Genomic DNA, 24,713 nt, shown 5'->3' with positions numbered 1-24,713 from the left:
ATGGCGGGTTCAACTTCTTAATTTTCCACTTCTGCCTACAAGGTGCAACTTGATCGGGCTGAATGGGGTTCGGATTTGTCAAGTGTTGAAAGCCATGTAGAAAATCATAAGAATGTCCATAAATCTATTGAAGAGTTTGAATCAAGCCTTAAAGAAGCAAAAATCAGTGAGGTACGGCATTAAAAAAGAAAGCCTGTGGGCTATGTTTATATCTATGTTCTTTTAAAAAATGACTCATTCAGACACTAATTACTGGTTTCATAACTGCGGTTGAATTGCAGACCTGTGCCTTTTGTCTGCTTGTTTTAGGAAGAATATAAGATATGTAGCCTTCCTATCAATGTGCTCAGTGCTTCTAACTTCCTTTGACCCACTCTGTTCTCTACAGATCCAAATGACTGCTCCCCTTAAACTCAGCTATGCAGAAAAATTGCACAAACTGGAGAGCCAATATGCAAAACTCTTGGTGAGCTGCAAACTCTTGCTTGAAATCCCATCTTTTAAATGGATGTCTTTTTGAACCTAAGAGGTTTATAGAAGGGGAAAAAATTTTTGGTTTCTTTTGCTCTCTTTCCCAGAATACATCAAGAAATCAGGAAAGATACCTTGATACCCTTCACAATTTTGTATCTCGTGCTACCAGGGAACTAATTTGGTTGAATGAAAAAGAAGAGGAGGAAGTTGCTTATGACTGGAGTGAAAGAAACACAAACATAGCAAGGAAAAAAGAGTACCATGCAGTAAGCTTGAGTTAATATCACTCAAAAGGCAATATTAACTGCAACCTTTCTTGCTTATTTTGGGTACTAAAACTATTTATTTTTACTCTGAAAGGAACTGATGAGGGAACTTGATAAGAAAGAAGAAGTTATTAAATCGGTTCAGGAAATAGCAGAGCAATTGCTCCTTGAAAATCACCCAGCAAGGTTGACTATTGAGGTAGGTTATCAAACCATATCTTAGAAACAGAAATGCCTATTTAACTGTCTTTAAGATTTTATTTTTGGAATAATGAGGACAATTACAGACTTACTTTTTGAATACACTTGTTGCCCTGAGCTTCACTTTCAGAAAACGCTTCATGAAGTAAGAGTCTGATTTTTGTTTTGTAAACATCTGGACTCTGCATAGTAACGTGCTACATTTACTACTATGCCTTTCATTCATAGTCTTTTGGTTCCATTTTTTTTCCTTCTCAGTATCCATGTGCATGTTATTATTCCTGCCATCTTAATGCTTTATGCACATGGCTATTGTACCAGTCCTATCCCCTACCAGCCTACATGATGCAGCAGCACCAACAGAGGGCGCATCGCATCCTGTGGTGGTGGGTGACCAGATGCCCTGAGAGACATAAGTAAAATTATTTTTTACTTCCCATAAGCCGCCTGGCTGCCAGTTGGCCTCCTCGAACCTATGCCAGCTAAACAGATTGGTCATTAGGTGCTAAACTTATGCCAGTTTGAGAAGCTTGAGGGCACGTGAAACAAAGAAAGGGGTATAAGATTCGAATGTATGTGGCAGCCCCCAAGATTGACCCTCTCCCACCCTCAAACCATCCTTTGCCTGCCCTGCTCCCATCCCCGATCCTCCCGGGTACCGCCCATGTCCCGCACCTGCTACCACCTTGTCTGCTCCGTTGATGCATGTGGTGGGCCTCTGGCCATTGGTGCTAGCAGTCTTGTAGCACATGACAGGAGTCTTTGTAATGCCACACTTGGACTTACGGCAGCGGATTGTGAGATCTGCCACTGTAAGTGCGAGATTGAATTAAAATGCAAGGTTACAATCCTGTGCACACCTACCTGAGAATAAGTCCCATTGAACACAGTGGGACTTATTTCTGAGTAAGTATTTATAGGAGCGGGCTGAAAATGTGTTCTAGTGCACAATTCTAGTCCATCAATTTTGATCATACCAGCTACCCAGTCGCATATATGTTCATGTGTCCCCCTATCGCCTGCTACACTCTCCTGCCTTTCTATAGTTATGTAAAGGGGTGAATGTCTAAACTATCCCATAAATACTACTTTAAACTAATATTTGAACCACACAGTTGATGTTTTGTTTCCCCTGAGAGTATGTGGGAATGGAATTGTGTGCCAGATATGAGTAATGACAATGACATCTGCACACATGCACAGACTTCTCCTTGTGTGATTAGATGACTGGTCAGTCAGTTTTGTCCAAATAGCCAAAAGCCACACTGATCAGTCATTAGGTGCCTCAGAATTCTTCATTATATAGTATATAATGTATATAATATAATAAAATACTCATTTGAAAATTTGCTATCTAGTGGGATATTAATGTTTGAATAAATAAAATAATGGTTCATTCTTGAAGATCCACCTACACTAGAGAATGAAAAGTACTTATAAAGATGAGAGGCAGGCTTTGAATTCCAGTTCCCAGTAATATTGAAGTGAGACTGACAAGGCAGTGGCTTTGCTGTGCTTGGATTGGAAAGGGACTTTCCAGGACGCTTGCCCTGGTAAAGATTTCATCCCATTGCCTCCTTTTAAGGTGTGAAGTTCAGGGACATGCTCTTTCTCATAAATGTCAGATATTGTTTGGACATTAGATTTATTTTGGACTGGAATCAAATTGCGTATTGTAGGTAATCTGTTTTACGTTACAATGCACATTTGCTACCAAAGACGTGTTCTGACTTCCAAATTGGACAGGGGACTTGTGTATTCCACAACTGCATGACATGCTCAGAGCAGATAGTCAGGTTGGATAATGTTCTACAGTAATAAAGTAATATGTTTTTTACAAGTAGATCAGCCTATGATATCTTCATGTTATGAAAGCATCAACACTATTTGATCCAAATGCCTGTGACCTATTGCAGGGGTTTGTTTTTTGTTAAGCAGTATTGAATATGTCAGATTAGTACTTTCTCTAACATTTAGACAGACAGTCCCTGTCCCTTTTACAGTTGTTCCGTAATCTGTGGGATGTTTTGCAAATTTAATTGAAATTCATTGTCCAGCAGGTAAGAGAGCAAGACACCCATTGACTGCACTGGGAGATGGTTTTTAGGATCTAAATGAGAGTAAAGTGTTTAGAGCACCCTCTACTGGCCAAAATATTGACATTAACACAGTAGAAAATACAGTCCTATATAAGCATTGAAGTCTTGTACTTGATCTGATAAATAACTTTAAAGAATTTTACTAATGTTTGTAGAAACTAGCTTCTCACCATTTTTGGATACTATATGGTATTTCTGTCTCTTATAATGAGGCAAAGTTATTAATTAACACTTTTTTTTGACTTAAATTCTCCATATTTTTTTCCCTCAATTTCAATGGCTTCTGGACAACAAAACGTGACTCATTTCCTCTTGTCTTCTTAAGGCCTACAGAGCTGCAATGCAAACACAGTGGAGCTGGATTTTACAGCTTTGCCAATGTGTTGAACAGCACTTAAGAGAAAACACTGCGTATTTTGAGGTATGTAACACATGGATAAAATTGTGATAAAGCTATAAGCTTCAACCTTAGTGAAAAAATAAAAGCAAAAAGTTTTGTTACATTGTACTTCCTGTACCACACATAGACCAGAATGCTGAGTCTCTTTTTCAGTTGTTCTAAGATGTGAATGTCATTGTTTTATGCTGGCTTTCCCCCCTCATTGTTCTAAAGAAGCTAAAGATCAATTCTGCTCCTCAACCATATTCCTTTGATTTGTATATGCCAAGACATAAGAGAGACCCAGGTTGCCTTTCAGTCTGCTCTTTTCTACTTTCAGACGTAGATGGACTCACTTGGTTTTCTAATTGACTCTTAAAGAGATTTGGAGCGGCAGTATTTGAGAGACTCTGTTCATCCATTTAAGATGGGTGTTAGCTCAAGATGGGTAACAGGGAAATGCACCAAAACATGGGGTTGTCCTAGATCTCAAATCACTGTATTCATTGGAGGACAACACTTGCAGTGGTGTCTTTTAAATCAAAGTGTGTGTGTATTCTTCTAGTTTTTCAATGATGCCAAAGAAGCTATGGATTACCTGAAGAATTTAAGAGATGCTGTACAACGCAAGTACAGTTGTGACAGGTCCAGCAGTATTCATAAACTGGAGGATCTGATCCAGGAATCCATGGTAAGAGTGCAAAAATCTTTTCTGGTTTCATTAATTGTAAGTCATTGTGGCTTTTATCAATGTTGAGCTCTCTCTCACTCACACACACGGTCACCTGCCCCCCCCCCCCACAAAGGGAACTAGCCTTCTAATGATCTTCATGATTTGGCTGCAATTAAATCAGTTTCTGAAGCTTAGGTGAAGAATATATGTGAAATGTTTTGTCTGAAACACTGTTCCTGATACTCTTAAGTTCATTAAAAACACCTAATGATGATTTTATATATAATTACTTTGTATATTTGTGAATCATTGTTTGTACCTGTCAATTTCTTCTCACTTTCTCCTCTGAGCCAACTTAAAAATATATATATATATATATATATATATATATATATATATATATATATATATATATATATATATATATTTGAAATCCATGACTGAATATGGGCATTTGGGCAGGCTGTAGCCTGACTGTTACCTTCAGCAGTGTATGCAGAGGTCACAGTACACTGGAAATGGGCTTGGAGATGCTCACATGGCCCTTTGCACAGATTGGGGCTGTCCCATCATCTTCTGTGAGTCAGGACATAGTGAGTCAGGGCCTAGTTTGCATATGCGGTGGAAAATACCCTTTTGCCTGCAAAGTATTTCCTTCTACAGAAGATTAATCTCCTGCACAAATTAAACTTTGGAACACAGCCATTAATTTTCACTAGTTCAGCTAAATAGGGTTAGTAAAGGGTGCTCAGGTCTCAGTTTCTGCCCCTGTATTATGAAAGGTACATGGTTGCCCCAGATATGGCATACTGGATTACTCAAATGGACCATAATATACCTTACTCATGAACTGTTGACATCTCCAGCAGATCATGATAAACAATTGTTATTAGAGGGTCGTAATTACTAGAGACTCAGGGCCAAATCCTATCCAACTTCCTAGCCCTGCTGTAGCCATGCCAATGGGGTTTGTGCTGTATCCAGTGGTGGGAGGGTAGTTATGGAGGCCTCCACAAGGTAAGGGAACATTTGTTCCCTTGCCTACGGGCTGCACTGCAGCTGCACCAGGGCTGGAAAGTTGGATAGGATTGGGCCCTCAGTTGTAGCTCATGTGAATAGTGCTTTAGAAGGCATCACATACATTAGAAGAAAAGATTAAAGGTTTAATAGAAAAAACACTTTTAATTTACAGCGATCTTTCATGTTTGTTTCTTTCTTTAAACAACATTTAGGAAGAAAAAGAACAGCTCCTGCAGTACAAGAGTACAGTGGCAGGTCTTGTGGGGAGAGCAAAGACAATAATTCAACTGAAGCCAAGAAATCCAGATAATCTACTCAAAACGTCCATTCCCATTAAAGCCATCTGTGACTATAGACAAATTGAGGTTAGAACCTTGGTTTCTTCAACTTGCTTATGCGTGTGCGAAGACAGTTGAGGTTTCATTAATGTTCCTGGAAGTCTCTTCCATTCTGGTGATTACAGCAAGTCCTTGTCTTCCTAATTGTGTCCCCCCCCCCCCCAAAAAAAATTTTCTCTCCCCCAAAATGGTATTTTCCTCCTGTCACTTTTTTTTTAGTGAAACAATTTACAGAATTGTTTTGTAAGAAAACGATAAGATAATGTTTGACTCATTCCATTTTTCTGGTCTTCTATTAAAACTAGATAACCATTTACAAAGATGATGAATGTGTACTAGCAAGCAATTCCCATCGGGCAAAGTGGAAGGTGATTAGCCCAAGTGGTAATGAAGCCATGGTTCCCTCCGTTTGTTTTACAGTTCCTCCACCAAACAAAGAAGCAATAGACACAGCTAGCAGGTATTTGTAGATGTGGTGCATACACAAAACATGGGAGGTCTTTTAATTTATATATTGGCATAGAAAATTTATAATACCTAATCTTTGGGCTGCATTTTTTGTTACAATTAATTTTGTTTCAGTCATATTTTACTCTTTATTTTGTGCATTTTAGAATTGAACAGCAATATCAGAACGTCTTAGCCCTTTGGCATGAATCGCATATAAACATGAAGAGTGTGGTCTCCTGGCACTACCTGACAAATGAAATTGAAACAGTTCGAGCTGGTAATGTTGCTTCGGTAGGTTCTTGCCCACAGCATATCTATCTAAATAACTGATTCAGATACAAACATTTTTTTATTTGCAAATAATTCAGAAGGAATTTGTTTGATGCATCACAGTCTAACCTTTATAAAGATTGATAGCAGCTCTTTATAGTTTATGCAGCAGAGACAATTGTTGATGCTACTCCAATGCATTTTGTAACTGAAGGCTTAAAATGTGGACAGCATACCCGTATGTTTAAACACTTTTGTATACATGTCAAGAAGCATTAGACCAGTGATTTTCAACCTTTTTATCTAATGGCACACTGACAAGGCACTAAAATTGTCAAGCACACCATCAGGTTTTTGACAATTGACAAGGCACACCATGCTGCCAGTGGGGGCCTACAATCCCTATTGGCTGTACTAATAAATGACCTTCTCCCAAATTCTTGTGGCACACCTGTGGACCACTTGCGGCACACCAATGTGCCACGGCACAGTGGTTGAAAATGGGTGTATTAAACTAATCAGGGTACCACAGGCATCTAAAAAATATGCTCTTTAAACATTGCATTTATATGCAGTGAGCTCTGCATCCCAGTTAGACACTATATCAAGCCAGCAGACTTGAAATTTACGGCCTAATCCTTTCCTCCAACAGTCCATAGCAGGGGTGTCCAAAGTTTTTGGTGGGAGGGCCACATCATCTCCCTGACACTGTGTCGGGGGCCCGGGGAAAAAAAGAATTAATTTACATTTAAAATTTGAATAAATTTACATAAGTTTACATAAATGAATATATTAAATATGAACGTATATGAATGAATGAAGGTCTTGCAGTAGCTCAAGACCTACAAAAGGCCTTGCACAAAGCAAGGCCAGCCTTTCCTTTGCTGTCGCTACTGGATCACAGATGTGAAACAGCAAGCAGTGGAGGGAGCCCTCATAGCACAGCTCACGCGAGAGGTCAAACAGTCATCCTCACGCTGAAAGCAGTTGCGTTGGGCCAGTGTGGGCTCCAACAAATCTCCAGAGGGCCAGACGCTCATTGGAGACTGGGGGCTCCCTGAGGGCTGCATTGAGAGTCCTTGAGGGCCACAAGTGGCCCCAGGGCCGGGGTTTGGGCACCCCTGGTCCATAGCACACAGCTGCACTAATGGAACGTGTGCTGTATGCTGTGGTGGGGGACCAATCAGACTGCCAATATTTACTTACCTCCTGGTAGGCTGCCTGATCACCAATACTGCTGAGATCCTCCCACCCCCACCCTTGAGTTACCCCTTCAGGTTTGGCCCATTCCCCACCCCAAGCTACCCAGAAACAGCTCCCTCTGCTATCTTACTTGCATCAGGGGAGTGTCTGGGAAGTACTGACACATAAATAGTTCCTCCAGCCACTTCCACTGATGGTTCCATAGTGCAAAACGGTGGCATAATGTTTTGTGCCGTTGCAAGGTTACTTTTGGCAGCGGATCACTAGATCCACTGCTGTAACTAACCCATAATATAGTTATGCCTATAATATATAATATTATGCCTATAATATTATGCCTATAATATAGGCAGGAGGTCTGGTCTAGAGGGTAGAGCCTCTGTTAGCCCGAAGATAACATCATAAGTTCGACAGTTCGAGGACACCGGCAGCTCCCTGAACGGCTGAAAATGGTGAGACCTTGAAGCAGCTGACAAGCCAAGCTGAGTGATTCCACCTGCTCTTGGTGTGAGCAAGAAGCGTCTTGGTTGCCCTCCATGTGAGAGATGGAGCTGCCTGTCAGCCTGTGTGGGAGAACTAGAGGCCATAAGTGAGACCAAACCAGGAAGATCCATTCTGAAATGTTGTTGGTTCTTGAAAGAGAGAACTTCTATGATTGTAAAAATCCCCTTGAGGGATTTAGGAATGCCTGCCTATGTAAACCGCCTTGAATAAAGTCAGAGGAGTAATCCGATGACCAGAAAGGCAGTATATAAATACCGAGTTGTTGTTGTTGTTATATAGGGCCATTAATGGCTGACTCCTCTTCTTCTTGAAGTACAATTCCTCTACAGTACTGGTTCCCAACCTGTGGTCCATGAGACCCTGGGAAGTGGTCCACAAGGTCTCAGGAAAAAAAATCACCTTTGATCACTTCCAGCAAGCAATCTTCCGTGGACCACCAAAGAGCAAATGCCCACAGTTACTGAAGTGTCAGCTGTGGCTGTGGGTGGTCCAGTCTCTGTTCTCTCTGATAGTCCGTAGGAGGCACTTAGGAGATGGACCACCAGAGAGGGCAGAGACTAGACCACCCACAGCTATATTGTGGTCCCCAACTATTCCAATTTTTTCTTCAGTGGTCCGCGGGCTCATAAATGTTGGGAACCACTGCTCTACAGGTTTCTTCTGACCTGCTACTCCCCTGCAGGGAAGGACTTTATATTGCAATGTGTGCACTACACTTCTAACCATTAAATATTGCCTTAGGAAACTGATATAATACAATGTTGTAAAGACTTTTAAAGGTTTTTTTAATTTATCATCTTTCTTAGATAAAGACACTTTTGCCAGGAGAGCACCAGCAGGTTTTGAGCAACTTACAGTCCCGCTTTGATGACTTCCTGGAAGATAGTCAGGAGTCTAAAGTCTTTTCGGTTGCTGACATTGCACAGCTGGAAAGAGAGGTGAATGTGTGCAAGCAGTACTACCAAGAGCTCCTTAAGTCTGCAGAGAGAGGTAAGGATCACTCATTAAGAAATGTATAAACTTCTCCCTTACAAGATGCCTAATCTAGTTACATCTTCAGCTTAAAACGTGAATTGTGCATTCAGATTTTTGGAGAGGGAAGATAAATTTTACTGGCCAGGGTGAAAGTAGGCTGGTCCAAAAGCCCACATTTGGTTACAGTCACTGGTGAACTGTAAAAAGGCTCACAGTGATGCTATTAATTGTTTATAGACATATAAGAAACATTTTGGCTGTGAAAAAAAATATACCCAGGATATTTACACCTAATCATTTCTATTTGTTTACCTAATTTTAAAAGAAATTTATAAATATGTCAGAAATGGGCCGTACCTCTTTTGGAAAAAAAGTTGACAGTATATCTAAAGAAAAATATCTTTAAATTCATTCTTGCTGTTCTAAATATTCCATCTCTATTTTGGAATGCATAATGCAGTCAAGCTTCAAACACATAAATGATTCTGGCTATCTAGTTCTATAAAGCTGAATAGTTGCATTGTGTTACATGTTCAGGCTGATACTGAGAAAGGAAAGCAATGGCAGATTAAAGCTGATTAAAGGGAACCTATAAATCACTGTATGGAGTAAAGATATACTATGCTGACTGTATCTGCAATAAACGATAAGGGTTTCATTGCTATGGATTTTAATACCATCTTGTTATGAAAACATCTGACTGAAAGAACCATAGACAATCCAGTTAATCAGTGTGCGTACACAGATGGGATGATAATACCTATGACTAAAGGGATATGCATATTTGTTTGGCATGGGTTGTCCAGATTCACTGAAGAAAGTGAACCTGATCATGAAAGTCAGAGATCAGGTTGCCAACCCCTGAAACCTCAGTTACCAGCAGCATCAGTTGTATCCAGTGCCCCATCAGGGGGCAAGTGGGGACTTGCCATAGTGAGCCTCTTGTAATTTAGTGAAAGGATTGATAAAAATGTCATATTGTCATATCTGAAGACTTTTTTCTCAATGACAGTGATATATGTAGGAAGCAAAAAATACCAGGGTCTTGTGATTTACATTTCCTTCATACTTGGCTGTCCTGTTGGCTGTTCTGTGATTATTACATCTCTCTTTGGGAGTATGCACAAAGTGTCCCTATACTGGTAACATAGATATTGTCTCCATTGGGGCAGATACAAAAGGTCTTGCAGATAGTTGGAGGAGCTTGGAAATGGAAACTGCAAGGTACTTGCTCTCCTCCTCCCCCACCATTATTATCACATACAGTGTTGCTTCTGATCACTTTCTGTTTGTTTTCTGGACTTCAAGCAGAGGCATCGTGCACTCTGCTGAAACACCATGACACTGGAATATCTGTTATGCAAAGATATTTAAAATATGTGGTTTTATTTGTGTGCATTCCCTTCAATAGAGGAGCATGAGGAATCCATTTTCAACCTATATATCTCAGAAGTTCGAAACATCAGACTTCGTTTGGAGAATTGTGAAGATCGTCTGATTAGGCAGATCCGAACCCCACTGGAGAGAGACGACCTGCATGAAAGTGTATTCCGGATCTCTGAACAAGAAGTAAGTCTTTTGAGCCTGGTTTTGAAAACGGATCCTCAAAACTCTGTAGCAGTTGATATAACCCTTATAGTATTTACAAACTCCTAAAGAGTACACGCAAATCGAACTATTACAATCATCTGTATAGATGCTGCTACAAATTATACTGAAAAAGTTATAGCTGGGAAGCAAATATCTTAATTGGAGAAAAGTAATAATTTGGGCCATGTTGATTATAGGTTTTAGAGGAGTCTGTAGACCGATTCCCTCCCTCTGGTGAGCCTAGTCAGCCTAGTTTTTTTTCCAAGCCTGGACTTTTTAAAGGCTCTAATCCTAGTCATGTTTTCCTGGGAGTTCCTTTGAATACCGTAGGGCTTACTTCTGAGTAGACATGTATAGAATTGTGCTAAAAGACTGTAAAGTATTTAAGATTAATTTTGGTTTGTGAATGGCAGTTTTGGTAAGCTAGTTTTGTTCCTATTTTGGGTTTGTATTATTTAATAGTGTTTATTAAATCACATTATTTAAAGATGTTTATTAAATCACATATATTGGATCGCTGCTAGGAAAGCCTATTGTTGGAGTGGCAAAAAAGATATTTGTAAGTCCAGATAAATAAATGTCTCCTAAAGTGGCCACAGTAATCTAAAATCAGTGAGAAGTCCAAACATTGGCCAGTTAAGTAGCAAACTTTAGTCATAATCTGAAACAAAATTTCTTTTTTGGCTTCCAATAGGCTAGTTGCTACACTTTATTAGTCATCTCTTTACCTTCGTCTTGGTGTTTAACTCAGAGGAGGTAAGAGGTTTTCAAAATATAATGATCGGCCTCCACAAATTAAAAAAGAATTATGTAAACATCTTCAGGTACAAATAAGATACAGTGTTCGGATATATAAAGTATCTCTTGATGTACCAGCTGTGGTCATAAATAGTCTTTTAAGAGCAGTCATGCGTGTGGCTCCACAGAAAAATAACCTGCGGATCCATAATCCATGCTTTTTAATGAAATTGTACCTGGGACAAAATCCAATAGAATTTCATGGATTCATTAGGAAATGTTCCTGCCCCACATAGTGTTTCCTGTGGAGGTGCTTAAGGGTTCTCTTTAAAAAGTCTGTCCATGAACACAGAGCTTTAAATCAGAAGCTACTGTCTTCCATGGAAAAAAAGCTTCCAATTGGGCAGAAAGATGGAAATGGGAAAGATTAGAACCATTTTGGCCTTTGGAAGTCAGATTTTGCATCGGGAAGCAAAAATTTTTGCAAAAACTGGGTGAATGATCCACTGGCTTCTAGTTCTTAAAACCAGCTTAGTCAGTGGCAGGTAGTTACCTAATTTCCCAGTCCTATCCCACATCAGTTGCATTGATGCAGGCACACCATGGAGGTGCATTCTGCAGCCAATGCTAGGACGGTGGCAGCGTTGTTGGCCAAGAGGCCTCTTCAGTGTAAGGAAATGTTTTGTTCCTTTATCTCCAGGTAAGGGAATATCCCCTGTTGTTGTGTGGGTCTACTTCGATCTGTGCCAGCTCTTTGGCTGGCACAAATCTGAGTGGATGCAAGGCTGGGCGGGGTGCATAGGATATTGGCAGTTCATTTGCTGCTAACTGCCCACGACGTGCCTCCCCCTCTCCACCCTGTTACTTCCCCTCCCCAATCACCAACCACACCCCACACCACCTTACTGGTGCTGGGGGAGCCAGCTGGGCTGCTGCCACATCGCCATCACTACTCTGGGTTTGCGGCAGTGACTTGGTAGCACACGGCAGCACTTCACTTCTTGCAATATTGTGAACCACACTATGCTATTGGGACATGAGTTCTGGCAGCGCAGATGGGGGATAGGATTGGACAAGAAGTTGCAACAATCGGGTGAAGTGGAGTTGATGATTTTACTTCCTGGTTCAGAAACTTCCAAGAAAAACAGTGAGGACTGGAGTCTGTAATTTGGTAGACCTCCTCTAGCAATTGTCTTCTCATGTTTCTCATAGATTTCTTTTTTTGAAGTACTTTTCTTTTTCTTTGACTTAGGGGGGCTTACAGTTTGATAACCCCCAGTTATAGAAGAAATAACATCTCATCTTTTTTCTTTTCTGTAGAAACTGAAGAAGGAGCTGGATCGACTCAAAGAGGACTTGGGAACAATCACAGATAAATGTGATGATTTTTTCAATCAAGCTGCTGGTTCACCTTCAGTTCCTACCCTGCGGTCGGAGCTTAACCTTGTAATTCAAAATATGAATCAGATTTACTCCATGTCTTCCATTTACATAGAAAAGTAAGTAGGCCATCATTTTGTTAGACTCAGATTTTGTTAGACTTCATATTTTTAGTTATTATACACATTCATATTGTGTTGACATCAAATAATGATTTGACTGGTTGATAGATACTAAACATGTAAGAAGGGGAAACAGCCTTTTAAATTTCATATTTAAGTATATATTTTGTTGAATTTAGTGGTAGATGCATAACTTCATGAAAGGATCCTAGAAGTATACAGTCATCATGTACAGTTATTAAAGCAAGTTTCAAAAACTCTAAGCTGTTTGGAAATTATTATTAGTGAGTGATTCCTCTCTTTCAGGTTAAAAACTGTAAATTTGGTTCTTAAAAACACACAAGGAGCTGAAGCGCTTGTAAAACTATATGAGACCAAACTATGTGAGGAAGAGCCGTTAACTGCCGACAAGAGTAACATTGAGAACCTGATGGGTACATTAAAGGTACGATCGCTGTGTACACAAAATAGCAATTTGGAATAGCCATACATTTTAACAATAAGGTAAAGTAGATTCTCAAATAGTGCATACTGTTTGGCCTTTGCACACAAACAAATTGCAGTACGTAACAAGAATACGCTTGCTGATCAGTTAAATATTGTCAGGCAATCAATAGCTGATTTACTTCATTATTTCACAGTAGCACTGAAATAAGAGCTGACCCACACATGATTATGTGAAAAGCAATTCGCCTGTTTAAATCCTGAAAGCTGCCCACCCACAAGCTGCCTGGGCAAGCAAAGAAAGCTGGGGTGGCTTGAGGGCAGTCATTTGTCCCTTTCCTTGTCTCATTGTCTCAGGGCAAAGGGAGCTCTACCCAAGTCATTCTGACAGAGAAAGAGGAGTCGCTGACCAGACTTTTTCCTTCCACCATTCTCTTTTATGTGATTAATCTTCCCTTACAATTGGAATCAGGAAGAGCAGGGAAACTTAGCTGCATGAGAGATAACGCTGGAACAAAAAAACCCTTCTTACTGGAACGTTTATAATTAACATCTTTGTTAAAGTTATAATAAAAAAGTATCATAATTTAATTGTACAAGTTTTTTTATCAGTCACGTTTTTGTGTGAACATCCTTTGATCAGTTTTATGTCATGTGCACATGCTAGTTCAAAACAGTATTTCTTCCAATTATATTGAGTTTTCACATATTTTGTTTTCCAGCAATGGAGATCAGAAGTTGATGAAAAAAGAGAAGTGTTCCATGCCCTTGAAGATGAACTCCAGAAGGCTAAAGCAGTTAGTGATCAAATGTTTAAAACGCATAAGGAACGTGATATTGACTTTGACTGGCACAAAGAAAAAGCTGATCAGCTAACTGAGAGATGGCAAAATGTTCATTCTCAAATTGAAAACAGGTTAGTTTTCTGTGGTTCAGGAGCCAATAGCTCTTTTAGATGTGGTTCCTTTGTGTTTGCTACAACACACTGCATGTTGAATAGAGGCAGCATTGCTAATGCAGTATAGCTGAAACAGGACCATATTGAAACAGTTAATGGTCAAGATGCTACATGCTCCTCCAATATAGTCCATTTTAAATACAATACATATTTTTACACAGATATTTCTGAATGAACAAGAAAGAAGCTTAGAGTCCAGCACCTGGGTCCAGTGTGTAAGGCAAAGGGGGTATGTGGTTGTTGGAAGAGGAACTCAGTCCGTGCTTGCTACATGTTCTTGTAGCCTTGCTCAGCAAAGTGCACTTCCATTTGAAATCAGTTGGGAAGAAAAACGCCTGGGACTGCAGACTGTGGAGAGATAAGCCATATGATCATGAGCATCTCAAACTCTCTTACTCTACAAATAACCTCCTGCTTTATACATAATTGGAGCAGTCCTGGATTCAAACAAATAGCCCTGCTGCCACATCACCTGGTTTACAGCCCAATCCTATGCTCTCCTCCTTGCCATAGCAGCCGTGCCAAACTGGCTTGCACTGCCTCCTGCAGGAAGGGGCAGTCCCAGAGACCTCCTCTGGGTAAGGGAACACTTACTTGGACAAGTCTACTCAGTCCTGTAGCACAGCTCCGCATGGAGCCTTGTCAAGGAATTGAGTCTGGGAAGAGGTTTGGTAGATGCCGCTGCCACTGAAGCCAGTCCCTTCCTGGACCCACTTTGCCGTGCCCCATCACTGCCTGGTTCTGCCCTCCCCTCTCCTTCTTGTTTCCCCATTCTATCTCATCTTTTCTGCCAGCTTTTCTGGGTTGGCGGGCTAGCAGTGGTCCGTCGGGCCTTCTGCAGCTTTCCTGCCAGCACTTGGGCTGCATATGGGTTTTGTACGCTGCTGAAGAGGCAGCCTCTGCTGGTGGAACACTAGTTCCGCTATCGGATTGGCCCTTTAGGGTTGGGCCATTAATAGCATGTAGAAACTCGAGATGGGGATAGTGATGTAAGGAAGGGCAACTCACATGGTTCCTTCATATATACTGGGATTGCATGGGAGGAGGAACCCAAAAGGAAGTGGTTCCCAGGCTGTGATTTGTAGAAGTATGGTCTGACACCTATTGACAAATATTGCATGGTCTGACACCTATTGTTCAATTCCTGGCATCTTCAGTAGGAGATGTCCTAGGATTTCCACATCCTAGGTAGCATAACCGGCTAAGTCTTCTGTCTTGGATGCCAAAATACTAGACTCGCTAAGAACGTTGGATAGACTTCTGTCCTGGCACTGTCTAAGGCAGCTCTTCAGGACATCATTTATGGCAAATTAAAATACTGCTCTTGGCTTGTAAAATAAATATGAAGCATTGCTGCCTTTCTTGAACATTTTAATAGACTTTGCTGTCAGTTTATTATCAACATTCAGGTGCTGCTAGTATTAGAGTAACAGATTTTGTGTTGACTATGGCTTGTAAGTGTAAACAGGCTGTTCCCTGCAAATGTTCAGCCTCCTGTTTCCTATCAGTGACTGTGAGATGATACATAAAAAGACTAGCTTGTTACAGTTTTTTTAACTTTTGAAAGAAGTTGTGCAAAAACTAGCAATCTTAATTATGACCTTGTTGTTTAATCATTATAACTTAGGGCCCAATCCTATCCAATTTTCCAGTGCTGGTGCTGCTGTACCTTTGGGGTATGCACTACTTCCTGTGTTGAGGATGCAGTCACAGAGGCCTCCTTAAGGTATGGGAACATTTGTTCCTTTACCCTGGGGCTGCGTTGCAGTTGCACTGGTGTTGGAAAATTGGATAGGATTGGGCTGCTAGTCATTAATTATACTGTATTTTTGTGCCATAATAAATTATTTCATGCTCTTTTCTGTAATGTTTTCGTCACAGAGAAAATAGCACAATGGATTTAATTAGTATGTACAAAATTGGAGAGTTATTTCAAAAAAGGTCTTCATTTTAGTCCTTTGAACAATTTAGATTGCAAGTCTAGATATGCATGTGAATAGCCTCTGTTGGTTTCATTTCTAAAGCAGTCCTGAGCTCTGGAGAATGGCCCTTAAGTGGTTGCTGTGAAGAACTGCATCTAAATATCCTGGCCTGAAAACATCTTTGTCTGCACTTGTACATTATGTGTGACAAGGATTTAATTTTCTCTCAGCTGCTGCCCTTTGAAATGAGGGAGATGCAGAGACAAAACACTTTCGTATATGAAATATGATCACCCAGTTCATATGATTCAACAATCTGTAATTTGTTAGATTGTGAACAAGTAAGGAAGGAATGATGACTCCCTGCATACATTGCTCCTCTCTCTTTATTCCTTCTTCACCTGGTTACATTGAATATTTTCTTAGTTTGTTAAAGCATGATTTTCAAGTCACCTGAACCATGTAACAGTGGTGGTTTAAGTAATCTCTACAAACCAGGATATCAAACCATGGTTTGATCTTTGTTTGTATGGGTTGTTTAAACCAACATTTCCTAGTTCAAATCTTGTGGAAAACTGTGGTTCAGCAAACCTAGAAGGTTTCCATTTAAGCAGGCCTATGAGAGAAAGATTAAAGGAGAGGGAATGCAGATTTGTCTCTCCACCCTCACTTGTGTCCTTCCTCATTGAGTTTATAGTTTTCTGAACAAAATCAGGGAGAGACATCACGCTTCCTGTAAAAATGAACTTATATTTTTTGAAGACATCACAGCACAATCTTATGGGGCCTTATGGTAGTCTCTCATGTAAGAGATTTTCTGTCTCAGGCTTTACGGACCTAGGAATGACCGTTGGAGCTGTCATGTGGAAGAGAGAGTCGATTTGTTTTTGTTTGCAATGGAAGGTAGTCCCAGGACAGATTGGTTTAAATTGCAATAAGGGAGATTTTGATTAAATGTTGGGAAGAAGTTCCTGGTGGTGCCAGGTCATAGGACATGGAATAGTCTTGCCTCATCATTGGTGTTCTTTAGACACAGGCTGGATAGCCATGTATCAGGGGTACTGTAGTTCTGGACAGCCTGCATTGGCAGGGTTTGGCAGGAGTTGTGGGCAGCCTGCATTGGCAGTCTGCATATGACAGGGACCAAATGTGTACACCTGTGGGCAAGGCAGAAATAGGTTAAGGAATCGTTTGGACAGGTGTTGCGTATATGCAATGCCTGGCAGAAATGGCTTAAGGTAGGATACTGCTTGTTCCCTTTACACATTTTGTTGTTCCTTACTGACCTTGCTTGCTCTCTACTCAACCAGGCTGCGTGACTTAGAAGGTGTCAGTAAATCTCTCAAGTACTACAGGGATACTTACGGTGCCCTGGATAACTGGATCAAGCAAGTTGAAGAAACTCAACAGAAGTTTCAGGAAAACCCGCCTCAGAACAGTAAAGCTCTGGCTAAACAGCTAAACCAGCAAAAGGTATAAGATGGAGGTTCCATCCCTAGATGTATAAAATTAATAACTATGCAGATGCATGCAGTTACTCTTCAGTTAACAATACAATCCTCAGATATGTATTGTAAGTCTGTCATTCCTAGATGTCTACATAGAATCTGCCTGTTAAATGGGGAAAATGTGCAAGTCTGAATTGTAAAAATGTACATAATATAAATGTCACTGATTGACTAATTTAATTAATTGAATGGTATAATGTTTTGAAATTCTTTGTAGGAAGGAGCAAAATAAAACTACACCATAACAACACACTTCTGAAGTTTGTCCTTTGAATTCAGTCTACGACATCTGTCTATGTAGGCAGAACAATTAGGCTTTAAAACAGGCATTTAAGTTGAATAGGCTGACACCATTATATATTAAAATCTTCTATATGTTTTACAGATGCTGATTTCTGAAATAGAGATGAAACAAAACAAACTAGATGAATGCCAGAAATACTCAGAGCAGTATTCAGCGGCTGTAAAGGTAAAATTATGATTATACGTGTACAGTGTACAGCCTCCGTTTGCAGTTCTGCATGATGTTGTATTGATTTATGTACAGAGCTCCATCATAATATGACCTGTTTCTGCAAACAGCAGTTTGTGTGTAGAAACATGGGACTTCCAGTGTATTCTGAAACATACTTCACATGGTACATAAGCAGTACTCTTTATGACACAACCACAACAACCACATTGTTAGAGTGGATTGTGCCAGCTGCTCTTTGTAGGCATTACAGTTGTGGTCTGTAAATTGCACAACCCGTAACCAGTTTTGTGGAAGATTTACATTCTACTGGAGCGCTATAGAGCAGCCATAGTCTGCTGTAATATATCGATGGAGGATGTTTGGGATTGTTTCCAGCCCTAGCACAAGCAGAGGTTCAAACCCCTCCTAATTACAGAAGTCTTCTGTACTCCCCAAAACACAATTTGTGAGAATCACAACCAGGATTTGAATGGAATGGGACATGGGAGGACTTGTGGAGGAGGGGTGAAATTACCAGATATCCAATGGAGTAACCCACTCATGGGCAGAGGCTCCCTCCTATCTTCAGCAATTACCCTTTACCCTCCAACTCTCACACTTTATCCTACCCTGTTCTTGAGTCCTCTCTAATATTAAGGGGCAACTTTGGGGGCCCACAGGGGGCTGCTGTAGGGAGGAGAGGCAAGTAAGTTTCTCGTGCTTTATTTAAGGTCTGTGTGTGACTATTGGACTTCATGCATGCCTGTTTCCATTTATGTTTCCATCTTGTCTCTGTCTGACAATTGATTGACACATTGAAAGGCTTCACTTGGAAGCTATACAAGTGGAGTGCTGAGTGCTCAGTCAGTACCCAGACTGCTGTTTTTCATCCCTGGTTGGTCTGGGAGCATGAGCCCAGCAGTGGGCACATAGTTGTCTCTTGTACTTAGAATTCACTAAAGTCATAGCCCATTGTACTGAAATGTTTATAAAATCAATTGACACGCGTACCTTGCAGCTCATCTCAATGTCATGTATTTTCCATAGGACTACGAGCTGCAAACAATGACATACAGGGCCATGGTTGATTCTCAGCAAAAATCTCCAGTGAAACGTCGAAGAATGCAGAGCTCCTCTGATTTCATTATCCAGGAGGTAGTTGGATGTAGCCTTAAAGATTTTACTTATTGTGGCCTGAATTCCAGTGGTATATTGTGAAGTTTTTGAGCTACGTTCATTACATATGTTTAGTATAAAGATATAAAAATTCACGAATAGTTGTATATGTCTAGGTTTTTCTTACAGTCCAATCCTATCCTTCCCCCCAACACTGGTGCAGCCATTCTAATGAGGAGTGCACTGTATCCAGTGGGGAGGAGCAGAGTGGGAGGCTTTGGGGGGGAGGGGAAGAAATTTAAATCTGCTTCCCCCTCCTTAAGCCTCCCACCCTGCAATGGGTCTCCTTGGACCTGCACCATCTCTTTAGCTGGCTTAAGTCCAAGGAGAGAAAGGGGACAGGGAGTCTGCTGCTTGAGCAGGTAGGAACTGGTGTTCATCATCACAGCCAGATTCAGCCCTTCCCACAGCCTCCCAACCCATTTACCCCCCTCCGTTCCACCCTCCCCCAATCCCTTCCCGCCTTCCTTAGTGGCTTACCTGCTTCAGCAGCATACTACTTGTTGTGCTGCCAAAGTGTGCTTTACAGCTGCTTTTCAGCAGGCAGCACTGGCAGAACGCACATTCGGCCAGCAGGGCAGCACTGCTAAACTAGTCTGGCTACACCTGTTCATAGTGATTACCCTGTTTCATACAGACTGCTCTGATTCAGTGGAATACAGTTTTTTCTAAAACAAGTCCTTTAGGGCGCAGTCCTAAAGTGCCCTTGGAGCGATGTAAGTCTCTTGGGCCTTGCACCATCCTGGGAGGGTTGCAAACATGCCGTAAAGCACGTTTGCGCCTCCATTCAAGTCGGGTAGGCCGGCGCAAGGATGTGTGCTGGTCTCCTCACGCCAGCATGGGCCCCAGGAAGAGTGCTTTCCCTCTGGCCTTTCCAGGCCAGCATGGGAGTCTCAGGGAGCATGGGAAGGGTGAGGAGGAGGCAGGGAATAGTTTCTGGGCAGAGAGAGGGTGGGTGGTGGGTGGACCTGTGGGTGGATGGGGAGTGGGAGGCAGGGCCAGGATCTGGCACTTACTCTGGATCTTAACTCTGTTTCCGGGCAACGTGGACCAGCCCCTGGCTACTCAGATTTGTGTCACCAATTTACATAGCGCAAATCCGAGTAGCCCCATTAGGGCTGCTGAAGTGTTACTAGGGGAAGAATTTCCCCTTGCCCTGGGCTGGCCTGCAGTTAACTCCAAACTTGCATTGGATACAGTGCAGGCCCATTGGCCTGTCTGTTCCAGTGCAAGTTAGGATTGTGCTGTTAATTCCATAATGAATAGGTCCCTCATGTTTCATTCCCAGAGCATCATCACACCTGCTACCCCCAAAGTAGACCTAAACCAAGATAACTCAACACCATTTTACTTTCTAAGAATACGCTAGATCCAGGGCATCCTTCTAGTATATATTAGTATAGCTGATATAATGAAGAAATAATGCATTTTTGAAGTCTGAACTCTAAATAACTTTTTTAAAAAAATCCCCTTTTAAAAAGATCCCCTCCATGACTTTCTATTTCAGCATGATTAGTACCATTCCTCTGTTTTTTGTTGTAGTTCATGGATTTACGAACACGGTATACTGCTTTGGTAACCTTGATGACTCAGTATATAAAGTTTGCTGGTGACTCTTTGAAAAGGCTAGAGGAAGAAGAGGTAAGTCAACAGTGTTGACATAGAGGCAGTTAAGAGAACTGACAACTTTAATGGAAACCTGGATGACAGAAATTCCTTATGCCCTTTAAATATGGAAACAAGTGTGTACAAGGGTGGTTGGAGTCATTCCTTATATGAATGCTAAGGTAATACTGTCTTGAAATCTTCTCATCCCACTCTTCTTTATGTAAGGGAGTGTTATTTTACAGCTATTTTATAACTAGCTATAAATTCTGCTAAAATTCTATAATGTTTAAATTCTGTTGCATCATATTGGCTCTTCATTAAACAACCCAGATACAGAGAAACCAATAACATATGTTTTTATGAAGTTCTGTTAAAGGCTGGCTCATGCCTCTTGTCACAGTTGCTTCCTTAAAAGCTGCATAAGGAATTTCACTATTCATTGAGTAGCTTCTTCAGTTACTCAATTTCTTTCAAACATGACTGGTTTTCTCCCTTATATTTATATCTATTGCAGTCATTATTTGTGGCAAAAGAGTGATTTACTAATCCGGTGTCTCCTTCTCTGCTGACTTGACACAACCATTTATTTCCTCTGTGGGACTCAGAATGCTGCCCAGGGTAGTTTAAAGGGTCCTTCCAGTTTTCAGCAAAAACTGGAAGAACCCTTTAAACTGTTCTGGGGCGGGGTTTTTTGAAGCCCGTAGAGGCTGCCTGAGGCCTCTGTGGGCCTCAGAAAGGCTCTCAGATGCCACAGGAGAGCATCTTCAGAACCCAGGCCAGGAGCTCGAATTTGGGTTCCAAATCTGCGATTAGGGAGTCTGGACCAATACAGGTATAACCTAATGGTCCACGGAATTTTTACCTGTGTTTTTATCTCAATGCAATGAGAAGGGCCCTTTAAATTAAAGGAAAAAAGTTGTTTAACAATAGCCTTGTTAATGTGAGAGAGAGCAACCAGCTGGCAATCATTCTTTCTCTAGGCATTTAGAATAGCTTCACTCCAAGGCAAGCAACCCCTCCCTTACCTCTGAGCACATGAAAGAAAATCACTTTACATTGGTGAAAGGAGTGGTCGCTGGCTTGGTGTGAAGCCTTTCTAACTGTCTGGAGAAAGACTAATGGATGGATTGTCTGCTTATGACACTTACATCACAAAGGTCAGCAAGGCTGTTTTTATATCGCCTAGCAAACGGACATTGTTTTTTAAATGGATTTGCTTTAGTGCGATTTTTGCCATCCACCTGAGTTCTGGGAACGGAATCCTCACGAATAATGAGACTCAACCTGTATTTGTTTTTTGTTCAAAGTAATATGTATGGCTTCTGTTCAGAAATTATTGTAAATATGGGTTTACAGTCAGGACTTGAATAACAATATTGAAGAACGTGGTTCTTGTGTTAGCTAATTTAATGTGGTTGCTAAATCAGTGTTTGCTTTATGATGACTTTTCGAAACACTAATTGTGTCGTATTTTTCCATAGCAGTCAAACTCTCCTTTGCCTGTGCAGCTAACATAAAATGCTAAAATGCTTTTTCTTGCATGATGTGTTTTGCTGAAAAGTTGCTCTGTAACTTTGAGCACAGACGCATGCAAGCAAGCTTCTGGGCAGCATCTTCAAATAAAAATAATATCTTTTGACCTGAATGAGCAAAGGGATTCTTCTTGAGGACTTCAGCTGGTGGATTCCTTCATGCTTCTTTCTCTTTTAACCTATTGGTCACTCTCTGAAAGTGATATTGGTGGTGGTACTCGCTCTGTGTCGCTGGTCTGCTGTAGATGCAGTTCGTAAGTATCCGAAATCATGTACTAAAATTCCAGCATTTTCCCAATATTATATTTTTAAGAAATAGGTGTTGATATTTGTTTATGTTCATTTTTTCTTTGCAGATCTTAAAAAATAAGGAAGCACTAGTACGAGGTGAATATTCTGATCTGGAACAGCAGCAGAAGGCGGTAGTGAATGAAAACAGGAAACTTAAGGAAAGAATAAAGGAACTTGAGGAATTGTTGGAAGATTTGCGGAGACAGAAATTCCAAGTGGAAGAAGAACTACCAAAAATAAAGGGAGATGCTGAAAAAGAACAGAAGAATCTGCAGAAGAAAATGGAAGAGATTTTGCTTCAGAAAGCAAAGGCTGAGCAAGAGGCAAAACGATATCGCTTGGAGCTGGAAGATGTCCTTAAAGAGAAAGATGCCGCAGAGAAGGAGTTAGAACGTGTGAAGCAGCTGACATTGAAAGCAGAGGCTCAAAGAAGTGAAGTTGAGGAAGGCCTCAGGACCTTCAGAATTCAGCTGGAAGAATGTGCTATAGTTAGAAAGACTCTGGAAGACCACCTCAAGAAGAAAGACACAAATCTTCATGATTTGGAGCAGCAAAAGAAAGAATTAATGGAAGAGCTAAAGAAAAAAACAGCTGAAGAAGAGAAACTTCTGAAGCTGGTTAAGGAAATGGAACATGACTTTGAGTTTCAGGGCAGTCTGATGAAAAACAAGTTCAGAGAGAAAGAAATAACTGAAGTCAAAAGGCAAATTACTGTAATAGGATGTTCCTTAGGAAGGGAAACTCTGTTACCAACTGGTTCAGACTTTACAGACTTTCAGAGAAAGCAAGACATAAAGAATATAGAAGAATTCCAGCAGCTGGTGGATGAGCTAACATTTGCTAACAGAAAGTCTGAAAAAATCATTAAAGATTTAACGTATGAACTGAATGAACTTGAGTTGCAGAATGCATCCTCGGAAGAAAAGGCTCGTTTACTAAAAGAGAAACTAGATGAGGCCAATAATTCTCTCAGACGCCTTAAAATTGAACTGGACCAGAAAGAACTAACAGAGCAAGGCTACCTGGAGCAACTGAAAGAACTTGACAGACAACTTCAGAAAACCACAGGTAAAGCTGAAGAGGTAATGCAAGAAGCCATGGATCTTAAAAAGACAAATACGAATTATCAGGAAGAGTTGAAGTCTCTTCAGAGGGAAAAGGCACAGTTAAAGAGGGAGCTGGAAGAACTAGCTAGAACATACACACAAACTGAAATCACTCTTCAGCAGTTGAATTCACGCATAACTTGTCTCCAGCAAGAAAAAATAGTAGCCGAGCAGAGAGCTATTTCGTGCAAAGGAGAAGCAAGCAACCTGCAGGAGCAGTTTAGAAGAATACAGGAACAATTGCTTCAAAAGACAAGAGAAGAAAAAGAAAGTCAGCTGAAGATTGAAAGGCTCAAAGATGACTTGGCAAATAGCAATCACGTGGTCAGTACTTTAAAACAAAAGCTTGAGGAGCTCACTAAATTGAATAGTGAAACCAAAATAATGATGACTGAAGTGCGGACTGAATCAGAGAAGATCATTCTCGAGAGGCAAATCATTGACAGAAAAAACAACGATTTACAAGCCCTGGTTGATAGCTTCAAAGAGCAATTGCGTGTCACAAATGAACAACTGCACAAACAGATAATCATTGAACAGGACCACCTGGATAAAATCAAGAGACTTGAGGATGAATTGATAAAAAGACAAGATGAGGTCAGAGAGTTTAAGCAGAAATGTGACAGGGAGAATTCTTATAACATGAATGCTGAAATGGAGGTCAGAAACCTAAATGCCCAGTTGAGTAAGTTCACTATGGAGATGAAGATGAGCGAGCAAAAAATCCAGCAGCAACAAGGCTATATTCAAGAACTAAACAGCAAGATGAAGAAGCTGCAAGACGATTTCCACCAGAAGACGTTGGACGAACAAGTGGTCCGCAAAAAGGCGGCTGTGCTTCAGGAGGAATCCATAAAGTTCAAGCATTCTGCAGAAGAGTTTAGAAAGAAATGTGAAAAACTCATGGAATCCCACAACATAGCTGAAAACGACATATCGGGCATACGGATGGAATGCATTGCCCTCCAGCAAGAAAAGAACATGGCTCAGGAGAATATCAGAATGTACAAGATTCAGATTGAGGATCTGCAA

At 40.8% G+C, this 24,713-nt stretch overlaps 1 protein-coding gene across 1 annotated transcript in view; it reads left to right on the top strand.

Annotated features, from left to right (window-relative positions):
• DST (dystonin) overlaps positions 1–24,713 on the top strand; it is a 312,958-nt gene that overhangs the window by 129,687 nt on the left and 158,558 nt on the right. The window contains exons 16-33 of the mRNA XM_066612418.1: positions 43–171; positions 389–466; positions 579–740; positions 835–939; positions 3,366–3,461; positions 3,985–4,110; positions 5,325–5,477; positions 5,756–5,910; positions 6,065–6,191; positions 8,684–8,867; positions 10,264–10,421; positions 12,501–12,679; positions 12,989–13,127; positions 13,849–14,042; positions 17,317–17,479; positions 17,900–17,983; positions 19,016–19,123; positions 20,687–20,785. Of these exons, the coding sequence (XP_066468515.1) occupies positions 43–171; positions 389–466; positions 579–740; positions 835–939; positions 3,366–3,461; positions 3,985–4,110; positions 5,325–5,477; positions 5,756–5,910; positions 6,065–6,191; positions 8,684–8,867; positions 10,264–10,421; positions 12,501–12,679; positions 12,989–13,127; positions 13,849–14,042; positions 17,317–17,479; positions 17,900–17,983; positions 19,016–19,123; positions 20,687–20,785 (2,439 nt within the window). The remainder of the gene's footprint in view (positions 1–42; positions 172–388; positions 467–578; positions 741–834; positions 940–3,365; positions 3,462–3,984; positions 4,111–5,324; positions 5,478–5,755; positions 5,911–6,064; positions 6,192–8,683; positions 8,868–10,263; positions 10,422–12,500; positions 12,680–12,988; positions 13,128–13,848; positions 14,043–17,316; positions 17,480–17,899; positions 17,984–19,015; positions 19,124–20,686; positions 20,786–24,713) is intronic.

The sequence above is a fragment of the Tiliqua scincoides genome, chromosome 1 (assembly GCF_035046505.1).
Source record: "Tiliqua scincoides isolate rTilSci1 chromosome 1, rTilSci1.hap2, whole genome shotgun sequence".
Classification (NCBI taxonomy): Eukaryota; Metazoa; Chordata; class Lepidosauria; order Squamata; family Scincidae; genus Tiliqua; species Tiliqua scincoides.
Note: the sequence above shows the minus strand (reverse complement) of the source record. Positions and strands in the feature narration are given on the sequence as shown.